The sequence below is a fragment of the Delphinapterus leucas genome, chromosome X (genome assembly GCF_059928025.1).
Source record: "Delphinapterus leucas isolate spDelLeu-1000000601 "Yukka" chromosome X, BTC_Dleu_Yukka2, whole genome shotgun sequence".
Classification (NCBI taxonomy): Eukaryota; Metazoa; Chordata; class Mammalia; order Artiodactyla; family Monodontidae; genus Delphinapterus; species Delphinapterus leucas.
In genome coordinates, this window is record NC_143150.1 from 12,922,682 (window position 1) to 12,938,349 (window position 15,668).

Sequence of the window (15,668 nt, forward strand, 5' to 3'; positions counted from 1 at the left end):
TCCAGGGAAGTGAACAACGGACTGGAACCTGGTAGGGGGCAGCAGTCTTACCAATAAGTCACTGTGGCCCTCCCTAGTGAGGTCAGTTGCCCCATTTGTAAACTGAATAGTTAACCCTGCCCTAGATGATCTTTAAGGTCCCTCTTGGTTCTACATTTGGGAAGGATCCCACCAAGCACATGCTACTGCAAGAGGTCAGTAAACCTCCTCAAAGCCCCAGGCTGATTAACAACCAATCCTCCCCTGACCTCTACTCCATCATCATTTCACAAAAGGCAAAGTGATCTAAGTGCAATGTTTCCTGACTCTCAGTTCATAATTTTGATTAGGAAGCAATGGTCTAATGGATAAAATACTCAGCTAGTGGTGAGGAAGTCAGAGCCTTCTCTCAGCCTCCTATGGAAGGACCAAAATAAGTAACTTAATATTGTTTTTCCTCAGTCTTCTCAACTGTGCTCCTAGAAGAAAAATGTATGAAATATGCAAAGTCACGATAAAGATAATATGTACAAATGGGGAGATTCACTTTAAGCCTGCACAGAAAGTTCACCAGCAACGATCAATTTAAAATGAGCCCCTTAGTGCTCGCTTCAACAGCACATATAGTAAAATGAGCCCCTTGAATCAATCATGAATCTCACAGTGGGGTCACTGGAGTTTCAGACTTCACTGTGCACCATGATCACCGAGGCCTCCTCCAGACAGGAGGTCACTTCTAGGACCCTTCCACTGAGATTGTAATTCACCTGGAAGGCGCTTCTGAGGCTGCCAGCTTCATAAGCAACTCAGGGGATTCTCAAGGGAGGTGGTCATGGGATTGGCCACACTTTGCAAAATGCTGAACCTAATAGTTAGGAAAACGCACACAGGGGAGAATCATCTAGAAATTAGAGCATGGGCTTCAGGTGCCTTTCCTGGGCAGTAGGTAAACAGAGAAAGGGAGAATAGCTATAACTGGGTCTGGATGAGGGCTTACTCATCCACTCATTAAATAAATATTTATTGTGTGTCCGTGGATCAGGCACTGTTAGGCTCTGGGGATTACAGAAAGAAACAAGACAAATGAGGTCCCTGCCCTCATACTGACATGCCCTCTTACAACTCTCTATACCTACCTGTTAAAATTGCTGCGGTGGCTCAGTCAGTCTTGCAGCCCGAATGCCCCAGTGATTCCCTGGAGGAGGGCTCTCAAAGACAAGCAGCAGAAGAATAAGAGGCATGGCTATTTTGTTACTTCAAGACTAGCCCCCAAGAGATTCTGCAGCTGGAACTGAAGGCTTTCTCAGCCTAGAAGCAGTGCAGAACATACACTGAAGGTGCTGCCTACCTGGTATGGTTTGAAGTGTGGGAGGGTATAAGTGAGCAAAGGCTTCCCAGACAAAGCCCCGTCAAGTTAAATATCGCCACAATCCTGGTTAACCAAATGGCAACATCCCCAGTAAAGAGCGTCCAACAGGGATACCCTGGTTATCCCCTGCTCCAGTGTGTCAGCGCTGGACAACCAGGCATCCTGCCAGACCAATTTTCCTACAGCACAGATTGGGTGGTGTCACCCCCCTGCCCCAGGACAGAATCTAAAGTACTGAGCCGGGCATTTGAGACCCCCTGTACTTTGGCCCCTACCTCCCCTGCCTCCCCCTACCCAGCACCTGTGACCCCCTGAACCCAGTTTACTGTTTTTCTCCTTCTCAAACTTTGTTAGATATCTTTCCCCTGCTAGTGTCCCCTGTGCCCTCCCTTCCTATTTTTCTGGGCACCAGTTCAAATGCCACCTCCTCCAGAAGCTGTGACCCTCTTGGTAAGGAAGGCCTCTGGCCTCTGAATTCCTCTGCATAGACTTTCAGTGCTTTGCATACTATCAGAAGTGCTTTCTGGACTACATTAATTTATCTTCCAAGCCAGGATGTGCTCTGTGAGCATAAGGATTGTTTTTGTTTTTTTAACATCCTTTCTTGGGGCCTAGCATGGTGCCTCAGTAAGTACTTGTGGAGTGTCTCAATAGCAAGTTTTTATTCTATTAGGGAATTCACTTTGTTGTATTATTTCAATGCACTTATTCAATTACAAATCTATTGCAAAGGTCACACCAATAAAAACAGAAACAACTCTTTGATGTGAACCTAAGGGCAAGGTATTACTCATCTATTTATACTATTGCTATTTTATGCACTGGTTTAGGGAGAGCCTGGGGAGATTTGCAAGTTCTAACTTCCCCCCATCCCTTCCATAACCTCACTTCCACCCCCTCCACTCCCCACCCCACCCAGTCTACCCCTTTCATCACCTCTACTCCACCTCACCCCTATTCAGAAGCACTTTTGCCTTTTAGGTGTCCCTAGGACTTGCACTTCCACACCCTTCCCGTCCTTACCAGGCTTCTCATATTCTTTCAGGCCAGAGGAGGTAGATCTTTCACTACTCCAGCTGCAAGGTGCATCCCTCAGGCAATTTTAGGAACTACAAGTCTGCCCTAACATCCAGAGGGATGATCCTGAGAACTCATGAGCTAAACACACTTATAATTAATACAAGATCTGGGATATTTAGGCAAGTTTCAACTATATAACAATAGTTTCCAACTCAAACCCAGAGATTCTACTGATTAAGTTGATCTATTTTTCTGCTTTTTCTAAAATGTAGTGGATTTTAATGTTTTACTGATTTTTATTTATTGAGAGGGGAGAACATTAATGCTTTAGGTGCCAAGCATTGTGCTAGGTACTTGAAATATGGACTTCATCTTACCCTCACAACGACCTCAGGAGACACATAGTTCCATTTTACAGATGGAAAACTGAGGTCAATGGACATTAAGTGATTTGCCCAAAATCATGCAGTGAATCTGTGGGGCTAGGATTCTACTGTTGATCCTTTTAATATCAAAGCTCATGCTCTTTTAATTATATCATGCTATACCCTTAAGTAAAACCCAGAATTCATTCTACTTCGGCTTCCACTTCAAAACAGAAATCACCAAAAAGATTTAACTTCAGAAAAAGGAACTTTTTATATCCCTAAGAAAAAGGACCACCACCAGGAATGCCATCTTTGATCTCAGGCTCTCAATTGTTGGCTTAATATTCCTAAAAAGAGCATTAAATTGAATCAATAGCAAGTATTACCTGCCCAACCATCATAGCACTTTACCCCATCACATAATCACCAAAATGACTATTTTAAAAAAGAAAACTCACAGGCTAATATGTACACCTTGCAGTTTCTTTCTAGAAATTAGGTGCATGGTACAGTGGAGCAAAAATGGAAAACTCCAGATTTCACAAAAATATCAAGTTTTTCATTTTGATAACATGTAATTGAACTGGCAAACAAAACAAAACAAAACAAAAACGGTTAAAGCAAACAACCAAACAAACAATAAAGGATAAAAGTATCCTATAACCAAGCAAACACCTGTTAGTCCTTCCCCTTCAAGACTTTTAAATAAGGTCACATTTATTCAGTCAACAAACATTTATTAAGCACCAGCAACTGAGCCAGATGCTAAGAAATATAACTGTGAACAAGATAAACCGAGCTCCCGCTTGACCGGATACTTCTGCATTAAACGGTCTTGCTAACTACTACATTATACTTGTTCTCTGCTAGTATTATATTTTTGGGAAAGTCAGAGTCATAACGATGCCTGTCCTGGTATACTTTTAAAGTTTCTTTGTGGCAAACTGATAGAACTCTTTGTTTAACTTAGAGAAGGAAGAGACAGTCTCAAGAACCCTTTTGACGAGCAAGTTGATGGCCGAGCAATATGGTGGCTGGCGACCCACGAGGTGGTTTAGATCAGTTTAGATCATTCGGTTGCGCTTGTGGGTTGGGGAGTCTGTGTCGCCATCACCACACTGGGCCGAGGTGCGCTTGCGGGTCCCCCCACTGTCCAGGTGAAGGGCCACTTCTTCGGAGTCGATGGGGTTCGAGTCGTCCTCGAGGAAGCTACTTCTTCGGTGGCCGTCGCCGGCCACACCGCTGCCTTGAGGCGGGGAGCCGGGCGCTCCAGATTGCACGCTGATGCTGGCCATGGCACCGCTGAGGCCGTGCAGGGCGATGGCCTCGTGGAACGGCTGCAGGTCAACGTCCACCGACGAGCCGGATTCGGTGGCCGCGGCCTGGCTGGGGGCTCCGGCGGGTGGCTTCGGGGGCGTCCTCGGGGTGCGCGGCGGCGGAGTCGCGGGGGGCACCTTGCCACACAGGAAGCTAATCAGATCTTCTCGAAGAATGGTGCTCCGGCCCTTTTTCACCCATTCCAGCACATCTTTGACGCGACGATGGTTGCCAACCTGGACGCCCAGGTCAAAACTTCGTTGGTGGGCATCCCCGCTCTCTTTGTAGAGGCTGGTCACAGCCATGGCCGCACTCTGGAAGGGGTCCCACAAGGAGAGTCCTGGCTGTTGGCACCCCGTATCCTTGTAGAGCTGGGCCACAGCGGTAGCTGAGTTCTGGAAGAGGTGCCACAGCTTCTGCTTCTCGCTCTTGAGCCCCGCCGCCTCAGGGGTCGCCTCCTCCTGCATATCGGGGTGCAACTCCTCTTCCTGCTCAGCCTCGGCCAGGCACTGGCGCTCCCACTTAGAGAACCAGTGCTCCTCGCCCTCGGCCTCGCCCTCCTTCGGCTGCTCCTCCATCCTCCTTCTTCTGGCCGCTCCTCTCCGCTACAGCCGCCTCCTCCTCCGCCTACTCTTGCTCCTCCACCTCCACCTCACCTCCTGCTCCGAGCTCCCCTCCTCCTTCTGCAGCCGCCGCCGGCGCCTCAGCAGCCTCAGCCACCGCCACCTCCTCCGCGTGCGCCGGCGGGCGGGAGAGCGGGCGGCGGGGCTCGGAGGCCAACTGTTCCGGCGCGCGCCGCCCGCGGCCCTGGTGCACGCCCCGCCCCGCCCCGCCCCGCCCCGCCCCGCCCGGCCCGGCCCGGCCCCCGGCTACGGCGCGGAGATAACTCCGCAGCCGCGGGCGCCGCCTCACTGCCCCCTTCCGGCCCTGCGGTCCGCTCCTACGGCCCCCCAACGGCGCCGCGGCCTCCCCGCAGCTGCCGCGGCCGCTCGGTCGCCGCCGCCGCGGCCCCGCAGCTCGGTCCCAACCCCCGCTCCGCCGCGGCTGCCGCTCTGGGAACTCGGAGGGGGGCCGGCTGGAGCGCTGCCTCAACGCGGCGCCTGCCTACCGCTTGGCCCCCTTTTCACACATTTTTGAGACTTGTCGGCTTCATCCAATGAGCTGATCAAATTTTACATCCTATGTTGCCAGAGAGGATTATGGGGCAACTTCATGGTGTCGATCACATCCAGGGCGCCGATCCGGGAAGGCCGGGGGTTAGAGTGGAAAGAGCACGGCCCTCGTGAATAGGCAGGCAGTCTGAATCCCAGCAATGCCCCCCACACAGTAGGTGCCCAGGAAAAGTGTTTTCCGTGGATCGTAGCAGTAATTTTGTAAAGGAAAAAAAAATCACATCAGTCATTTCCCCCCCGGCCCCCCCTCCCCCGCTTTTCGGGCCTCAGTTTCCCCAAGTGCCCAACAAGGTTGTTGGATTAGGTCTCCGGAAAGCACTTCCAGTCGTGATCTAGAACTTTACTGCTGTCCCTGTAAAGCGCCTCTTCCAGGCTAGTTGCATACTTATCAAATTCTAAGAGTTACGGTCAGAAATGGCATTGATTTTTTTCCCCTCATATTCTTTCAAGGTTTTTTGTCATAAAAAAGAAATGGGTTGGGGGGTTTTATTTGTGGTTTACTTTCAATTACTGAAAATTCCAGGATGAAGAAGAGGAAAGAAAACAGGAAAATGAAATCCCAAACGCGGGATTTTCTGCTCCAGTGTAAAATTCAGTGCCTTTTAGGAAAGAAAAAAAAAAAGTTTACCTAATTTACAACACTCCAAAAATTCTAGCTACTTAAAACACCATAAGAATACCAAAATTGAGCTAAAACTGTATGTGATACTGAAGTCTTTTCCTTGGGTTCAGTTACAACCCCTTGTAATGATGCAGTCCTTTTTTCATTGCAGACAATTCCAGATCAAACTGTGTTAAGAAAAATCACTAAGCTAAGAATAACATCAAAAATGGGAGGAACCAACGTAATAATTTTTTTTAATTTTAGAAAAAAAGTTTTGCAATTTTTGTTGTAGAATATTTGCTAAGTCTCCAGAAAGCCTTCCAAAGATAAAGGAAGCTAAATCTTCTAGCAAAATATGCTTAATAATTCCCAAATATGAAACTTAGTATATAAAAATGATATAAACATTAAGCTTCATCTTTCTTGAAAGATATACATGTTTCTAAGTTAAATATAAAAGAGAAGAAGAAGAAGAAGAAGAAGAAGAAGAAGAAGAAGAAGAAGAAGGGATTGTGCCCTTTCTCTGCAAACTGGGCTTTTTCACGATTCATTAAACCCTTTTTCCATATGTGTAATTGGACTCTTCTCATTTACATAAACGAGGGATGAGGCAAAAAACCTAAGATCAGCCCAGAAAGGAGGAATACGTTTCTCATTCTCCTATGTTAAAAAAAAATTGTAGAAGAAAACTCCCAAGAAGGCAGAGCCTTCTCCCCCCACTGCCCTACACACACCCACATATACCAGCCCTGAAACAGTTCATGGTCAAGGAGATAGCAGGTTTGCTAGAGCGCTAAGATTGCCCTGTACATGGTGCCTCACGGTTATTATAAGAGGCACATGCTTTTATTTTATCTTCTCTAAGTAAAAAACTTGGACCGAAATGACCGACAGTAGGACACCATATCTTATTTTCTCCCCTCATTTGTGATTGGGTTAAAAACCAAGAAGAAAGACTGCACTGTCTGAAAGAGAACAACCCTCTGCTTGGGCTTGAGTTGCCTGGCTGGTATCCTCCATTCATTTGGTTTCAGCTCCTGATTAATTAGTTAATTAGTACTTAGAGCTGACTAGCCCCGGTCGGCAATTTTCCTGCCCTGCATGGTGAAATGTTGAATCCAGCATTGAAATTTCTGTGTCGCACACCCTAATTATTATCACCCCACTACTTTTTAAACCATTGCACCAAAGTATTATAATAGACAGAGCCAGACAACTGTGTGGGAATATGTTCTTTCTGAGAAATAATGGTAGACTTAATCAATATTTTTCACTGTTGCCCTTAACACATTTAAATAAAACAACTGAACGGGAAAAATTCTAATTCAATTAGCCTCCAACTCCTTCCATAGAGAAAATGATTTTATACGAGAGAGAATTCAGAAAAATCAGGCCAAAAATTTTTGTTTTATCAGTGCCTCGGATTGCAAAGAGTGTGTTTACAAGATAACCTATCTGAGGTTTTTCTCCTATAAACGTCTAAAATGTGAGGAATTTAAAAAAAGAATAGAAAATGGAAACCAAACCAAACCAAAAAAAAGATCATCTTAACTAGCTGTAAGGAAATGATGCTATCTGTGTGTGTTTCGATGGAAGTACTTTTGATGTTTAAAATACTGACACAGTTTAGGAATGAGTTTTCTATAGGAAAAAAATATTCCTTGGCCACTGCCCCATTCTTCCATGAATCTGATGTCATAGCTAAGGTTAAATATCAAGTAGGGAAAATTAGTTTTAGGAAATAAGTTAGGACACAAACCTAGGAGTCTAATTTTTGGCAGTTCTCAATGTACCATTACCGAAAAGGGACCCAGTGTGTCAATGATTTTCAATATTACTGGTAGCTATTTTCACCTGAAGCAATCCTTACATATCAGTATTTGGTTGCCTGTAATTGTAAGAGCTGAATGGCACACAAAACTGGATACACAACCACACAGATCAGTACATGGGTCGGACTGAAAGCAAAAGTAAACACCAACCTTAGGAAATGAAAGAAGTTAAAAGATAAGTGTTAAGGACCTTATTCTTTTTGGAGAATAAAACAAGATTTAGTAGCTTTCCACTTAATTTAAATGAAAAGAATCACTACCTTACATATTGCAGTGATAATGTAATGGGGAAAGAAAACAAAAAAGTCTTTGTACAAATGACACCTCCTATAGTTGTTGTGAAGAAACTTTTCCCCTTGGTATCTGCTAACAAATTCTAATTAATGCTGCACATTCCTTTACTGAAATCATTTAATGCGTAACAAGGGGGGTAAAAAGAAATGCTGAATACTCGTGATTGCCCTGTTAGAATTATGGGAGTGAAAGCCTGGGGCCCCAAACTTACTGTCTATTAAAGCCAAGCTTTGAAAAAGAAATGCAACCTACAAAAGCTGTCAATCTCCCTTGCCCCTAAAGCCTGGGTTCACATGGATTCAAGTGACAGCCCTCCTCCCCCATGCACAATACATCAATCTGTCTCTCCCACAAGCACCCACAGCCCATTGTGCTGGCCGCAGGTGCCTATTATGGCACCCATGGCTGCCTCCCACAGCTCCGCCCCTGAGAAACAGGAACTGCAGACAATGGAGCCCTGTGGGAAGACAGAGGTGGGTGTTGGGAGGGATAACAGACAGATGGTAAAGGGTGTAGGGTAGTAAGGTAGTTTCAAAACAAATGCCAAACATTCAAAATTATTGCTTTCGTGTGTCTCCCCTTCTGAATTGCCTTTGCTTCAATCACCATCTGCCATAATTGTAAAAACACTTACCTGTTATAATGAATATTTGCTCCCCTTTTTGGGTAGCTGTGGAGGGGACGACCTTCAATATTCTACTCCTCCTGTTTAGCCCTCTAGGTTTCTCAAGGTCACAGACTGGGGAGTTTCAGTTAAGCGACACCACAAGACAATACAAGGGAGAGAGATAATATTTATAATTTTTTGCAAGGTTTGTCATTTCCCTCTGAGATTAGTTTTGGGCTCCTTAAAGGGCAAGGGTTATAAAAACCTGTTACTTTGGGTAATATATTTGTGAAATCAAAGTACTATAAGACTTCTTACAAATGTCAAATCAGGCACGTGGAAATTCTTAGGCCATTTCTTTTCTGGCAAGGAGTCACATAAAAGGAGACGAGATGGGTTTATAACTTTCTCTTTTTTTAGATGTTGGGGGTAGGAGTTTATTAATTAATTTATTTATTTTTGCTGTGTTGGATCTTCATTTCTGTGCGTAGGGCTTTCTCTAGTTGTAGCAAGCGGGGGCCACTCTTCATCACGGTGCGCGGGCCTCTCACTATCGCGGCCTCTCTTGTTGCGGAGCACAGGCTCCAGACGCGCAGGCTCAGTAGTTGTGGCTCACGGGCCCAGTTGCTCCGCGGAATGTGGGATCCTCCCAGACCAGGGCTCGAACCCGTGTCCCCTGCATTAGCAGGCAGATTCTCAACCACTGCGCCACCAGGGAAGCCCCGAGGTGGATTTAATAATAAAAGTACTGGGGCTTCCCTGGTGGCAAAGTTAAGAATCCGCCTGCCGATGCAGGGGACACGGGGTGGAGCCCTGGTGCAGGAAGATCCCACATGTCGCGGAGCAGCTATGCCTGTGCGCCACAACTACTGAGCCTGCACGCCTCGAGGCCGCGAGCCACAACAAGAGAAGCCACCGCAATGAGAAGCCCGCACACCACAACTAGAGAAAAGCCCGCGGGCAGCAACAAAGACACAAAGCAGCCAAAAATAAAAATAAATTAAATAAATTTATTTATTTTTTAATGTACTGCACTTTTCTGATGCAGCCTCTTTTCCTATTTCCAAGCATGTTAACAATAAATAAATAAAATTGTTTAAAAAATTACTGAATACCATCACATCGAGCGCCACTATCAGAAAAAGCACATTTTAAAGATTTTATTTCATAAAATGTCACTTGTCTATGGTGTTTTTAACCTTCTGAGTTATGGACTAATTAAGAAGCAATAAATGGAAGAATTAAAATATATTCCCCAAGCACATATGTTCGTTCAAGTAATTTGATTTAGTTGCTTTTGCCCTTAATTTATCATGCCAATATACCACCTTATTCCTGTTTACAAGATGATTTGTCATAAATCAAAACCAAGCTAACAATAATTTCATCACTACTACTACTATACTACCTGTCTCAAACAAAAAGCAACCAAGAAAAATCTGGCACAATTGTAAGTCATGGTCAAGAGGATTGGTGACTTGTTGGGATGAGGGTACTGCCAAAATAATGCCAGGGACTAAAACCAGCCAGTTTTCCTGAAGCCAACAAGAGGGTCTTAGTTTGCTGTCAAAAACTACAAACTAGGCTTTAACTAGGGACTGTCAGGGATCCAAGTGAGCTCCTGGCCAGGGAGAGCTTAATTAGCAGAGTTGGTTTGGGTTTTTAAATTACACAAGAAAAACAACCAATACGGTATGAAAGCATACAGTGGTCTAATGTAGCACAAAATTCACTATTCCATTGTGTGTGTGTGTGTGTGTAGTGATTTTGCACATTTCATTAACAATTTAAACTTAGATTTTAAACATTATTTTTACGCCCGTTACTAGGACATGTTTCTTTTGTTTTCTTCTTATACATCCTTTTAGAGATTTTAATGTATTTATCTCCAAATACAAATATGCATGCTCCCTTTTTTATATAAACAGCAACATACTACATATACTTTTTTTTTAACCTGAGATATCTTGGGATCAGTCCATATCAGAACATTAAGAGCTACCAGGGCATACTTCTTAAATGTGAATAGTTTTGAGTCATATTTGGTATTTGTAAAAGTTAAGACTCTAGTTCAACAATGGAAAAGTATGCCATTTCAATAAGAACAAAGCCATTTGGAGGCTACTCTTATTTTTCCTAACAATGATTGAACTAGGCATTCCATTTCAAATGCTCAGAAATTAGTACAGCTCACTCCAATTATCCATCTAAATGGGAGCCAGAGAAAATGTGGAGGAGACAGCCACAGGTAACCATAGATACAACCTTTGTTTGAGATGCTTACATGGAAAAACTTTTAAGATATTTATTGGTAGGGTCTGTGAATTGTTTCTATAGCATCCAAAATACTCAGAGTTCAAAAGAAATTGTTAAGGTTTCCCACTAGACCCACAGTCCATTAGTCATACTTCTAGTATCTCACGAAAAATGACCTTGCTTAATTGATCTAACTGATTAAAAGATGTCAGGTTTTAGCTGTAAAATTAGTTGACAACACAGTCCCTTTACCTGTGCTCCAACACCAACTTCTTTTACTTCTAGATATCTTCCATGAGGCTCTTGAGTCTATCCATATAAAAATTAACAGTTTGTTTGTTAAATCCAAGATTTTATTGTCAGACAAACCTCAATTCTAATCCTGTTTCTGGAGCTTGAAAGTGGTGTGATTTAACTTTTCTGATACTAAGTGTTCTCTAAAATAGGGATAATAACAGTACCTACCTCACAGGTTTGTTGTAAAGATTAAATGAGACCATGCATTCACTCTTAAAACAATGCCTAGAAACAACCCAATCCAAAAATGGGAAGAAGACCTAAATAGGCATTTCTCCAAAGAAGATATACAGGTTGCCAACAAACACGTGAAAGGATTCTCAACATCACTAATCATTAGAGAAATGCAAATCAAAACTGCAATGAGGTATCACCTCACACCGGTCAGAATGGCCATCATCAAAAATTCTACAAACAATAAATGCTGGAGAGGGTGTGGAGAAAAAGGAACCCTCTGGCACTGTTGGTGGGAATGTAAATTGATACAGCCACTATGGAGAACAGTATGGAGGTTCCTTAAAAAACTGAAAATAGAACTACCATACAACCCAGCAATCCCACTACTGGGCATATACCCTGAGAAAACCATAATTCAAAAAGAGTCATGTACCACAATGTTCATTGCAGCTCTGTTTACAATAGCCAGGACATGGAAGCAACCTAAGTGTCCATCAACAGATGAATGGATAAAGAAGATGTGGCACATATATACAATGAAATATTACTCAGCCATAAAAAGAAATGAAACTGAGTTATTTGTAGTGAGGTGGATGGACCTAGAGTCTGTCATATAGAGTGAAGTAAGTCAGAAAGAGAAAAGCAAATACCGTATGCTAAGACATATATATGGAAACTAAAAAAAAAAAAGGTTCTGAAGAACCTAGGGGCAGGACAGGAAGAAAGACGCAGATGTAGAGAATGGACTTGAGGACACGAGGAGGGGGAAGGGTAAGCTGGGACAAAGTGAGAGGGTGGCATGGACATATATACACTACCAAATGTCAAATAGATAGCTAGTGGGAAGCAGCCGCATAGCACAGGGAGATCAGCTTGGTGCTCTGTGACCACCTAGAGGGGTGGGATAGGGAGGGTGGGAGGGAGGGAGACGCAAGAGGGAGGAGATATGGGGATATATGTATATGTATAGCGGATTCACTTTGTTATAAAGCAGAAACTAACACACCATTGTAAAGCAATTATGCACCAATAAAGATGTTAAAAAATAATAAAAATAAAAATATAGTAATAAAACTATCCATAAATGGGAGACTGGTTAAATAAACATAGTATACCCATACAAGGGGATATCGTGCTGTTGTGAAAAAGAATGAAGTAGATCTGTATGTGAAATTTGGAACAATCTCCCAAAAATATTAATATGTGGAAGAAAAGAAGTAGTAAGGAACAAGATAACGTAAAGGGTATACTACTAGTTTTGTGTGTGTGTGTGTGTGTGTGTGTGTGTGCGTGCACGCATAATCTAAATGGAAACATCCAGAATAATGTTTGACCAAATATCTGGGCACCATGGTCCAGCCAAGTTGACACACATAAAATTAACCATCACAGTGTGCATGTATGCGCAGAGAAGCATATTTAAGGTCAGTGATTACTTAATAATTTAGAAATTAGACGAATATACACTGGATAATATCCACGGTATTTGAAAATGTACCAAATTTACCATCACTTTTGAAAACTAAACTCTAATACCTTTTCCTAATCTGTCTTCTATTCCCTTAGAAAAATTAAAGCACCAATAAACTATCTTTTATCTGTTCCCTCAAAGAAACTTAAATCCCAAATTATACATAAAGCTTTTTTCCTGTTCTGCTCCATCCAGCTAGAGGGGCCTCACTAAAGTGCATGCTTGCAGTCTGGGACCTCGTTCCCTGGAACTGATATAGATTCTTCAACATCCTCCAAATTCTATTGCTTTAACCCCCAATTTTTCCATCTTTCCAAAGTTCCAACGAGCTAGCAAACCACAGAGAATGTAGTAGCACAAGTTCCACATCCACAAAACTTTGACCAAATGCCATGGTCAAATATACTTGCTGATATTCCTTACAATTAGGCATCATTTCTCAACAACAGAAGAATTTCCACTTATAGTCTAGGTCCAGAGGGTTGTTAACAAATGGAGACGACAGAACGTTACCTCAGTAAAGTGCAAGTATAGCGAGAAAACAGAAGAATTACAAACAAACAAAAAGAAACGAAAAAAACAAGGACAGTTTTTGAAAGAAATGGAGCTGAACAACTCAATATCCACAGGAGAAAATCTGGGGACTTTGCAGTAGGCAAAGATTTCTTAGTACATAAAAGAAAAAAATTGATTAATTAGACTTCATCAAAATTTACAACTTCTGCTATTGAAAAGTCATTATTAAGAAAATAAAGGGACTTCCCCTGGTGGTCCAGTGGCTAAGGCTCCGCACTCCCAATGCAGGGGGCCTGGGTTCAATCCCTGGTCAGGGAACTAGATCCCACATGCCGCAACTAAATATCCCGCATTCCACAACTAAAAGATCCCACATGCCGCAACAAAGACCCGCAGCAGCCAAATAAATAAATAAATATTTTAAAAATAAATTAATTAATTTAAAAAAAAGAAAAGAAAAAGGCAAGCCACTGACAGGAAGAAAAATTATTTGCAATACATCTGACATGTATTCAGAATATATAAATATCTCCTAACATTCAATAAGAAGACAAACAACTCATTTAAGAAATTGGCAAAATGTGTTTACTATGGTGTTGATAAGTTGTATTCCTTGAATCTGTTTATGAAGTATGTTAAAACATAAGGGTTATATTTTTATGGCCAACTCAAAAATAAATTTAAAGCTAGAAAATGTTTAAAATTTGGCAAAATGTTTGAACTGACATTTGACAAAAGAAAGTATATGAATGGCTAATAAGCACATGAAAAGATACTCAAGATCATTAGTCATAAAGAAAATGTGAATTAGAACCACAATGATATATCACTATATACCTACTCAAATGGCTAATGTTACAAAGATTGACATCATATGTCGGCAAAGATACGGAGCATAGGATCTCTCATAGAAATTACTGGTGGGAATCCAAAGTGGTTCCAACCACTCTGGAAAACAGTATGGCAGGACATTATATATACTATACATTATAAAATTAAACAGGCGCTAACATATAACCCAGCAATTCCACTTCTTGGTATCAATACCCAAAAGAACTGAAAATATATGTCCAGAAAAGACATACACTCCAAAGTTCTAGCAGCATTATTCATAATAGTCCCAAACTGGAAACAACTCAAATGTGTATCAACTGATAAACAGATAACAAACTGTGCAGTTAAAAGGAGCAAACCACTGATAGACCCAACAACATGGATAAATCTCCAAAATATTGTGCTAAGTGAAAGAAGTCAAACACAAAAGAGTACAGTGGCAGAAAGCAAAGCAGTGGGTGCTTGAGGTCAGGGGTCTTGGAAGAGTATAAAAGGGCACAAGGAAATCTTTTAGGGTCACAGAACTGTCTTGTAACTTGATTATGGTGGTGGTTATATGACTTTATACAATTACTAAAATTCATCCAACTATACACTTAAAATGGGTGAATCTTATTGTATCTAAATTGCAGCTCAATAAAGTTGGAAATTCTCTAAAACGGAAAGATTGTATGGTTTCCTCTTCACCAAAGGGCCAACCAGTCCATGCTAGTTGTCCAGAGTCCACTTGGGAGAAATCTGCCAAGTGGGCAATCATATCAGAAAGCTACCACATTTGGGGTACTGGGAATCCATAACCCATGCAGACTACTTCCTTCTTAGAGGATGGTATGTGGAACTTTCCTTTCTTCTAAACTTTAGCCACCTGAGACAGTGCCACTTCCAGTCTCTAGGTCTTTTTTGAGGCTTCCTTCCTCCCATCAGAGTCTGAGCTCTATATATTTAAGCTCCTAATTACCCTTTCCATTTTTCCTTCCACCTCTGTGTTCCCCACATCTCAGTCACAAACCCTTTATAAGCTCTACCCAGGAATACAGCTCCCATTTTCACTTGTTAGCATGATCCTCTACATTTATAACATTTATATATCTCCCCCCAACCTCATGCTTTTTAATTCCTTTGCCCTCTCCTATTCCTATCACAGTTCAAATCTTCCTCTCTACCACCTCTTTGAGGAGGTGGGAGGAGAGAGACAAAATCTCTTGAAGGATAGTGTGTGTGGCCTAAACCCCCCACAAGTTGTTCTCCCAGGTAACCTAATGGGCTTAAACATTAAACAGTCCTATGAGGCCACCATTACCCTGATACTAAAGCCAGACAAAGATACCACACAGGGCCTCCCTGGTGGCACAGTGGTTAAGAATCTGCCTGCTAATGCAAGGGACACAGATTCAAGCCCTGACCCGGGAAGATCTCACATACCGTGGAGCAACTAAGCCCATGCGCCACAACTACTGAGCCTGCACTCAAGAGCCCGCAAGCCACAACTACTGAAGCCTGCACGCCTAGAGCCTGTTCTCCACAACAAGAGAAGCCACTGCAATGGGAAGCCCAT

General features: G+C 42.7%; 1 protein-coding gene across 1 annotated transcript; it reads right to left on the reverse strand.

The window, feature by feature from the left end:
• Nucleotides 1-3,499: 3,499 nt before the first annotated feature.
• HAPSTR2 (HUWE1 associated protein modifying stress responses 2) lies at nt 3,500-4,683 on the reverse strand. Its single transcript, XM_022554291.2, has one exon. It carries the CDS (start codon nt 4,629-4,631, stop codon nt 3,801-3,803), a length of 831 nt encoding a protein of 276 aa, XP_022409999.1. The 5' UTR covers nt 4,632-4,683; the 3' UTR covers nt 3,500-3,800.
• Nucleotides 4,684-15,668: the final 10,985 nt, after the last annotated feature.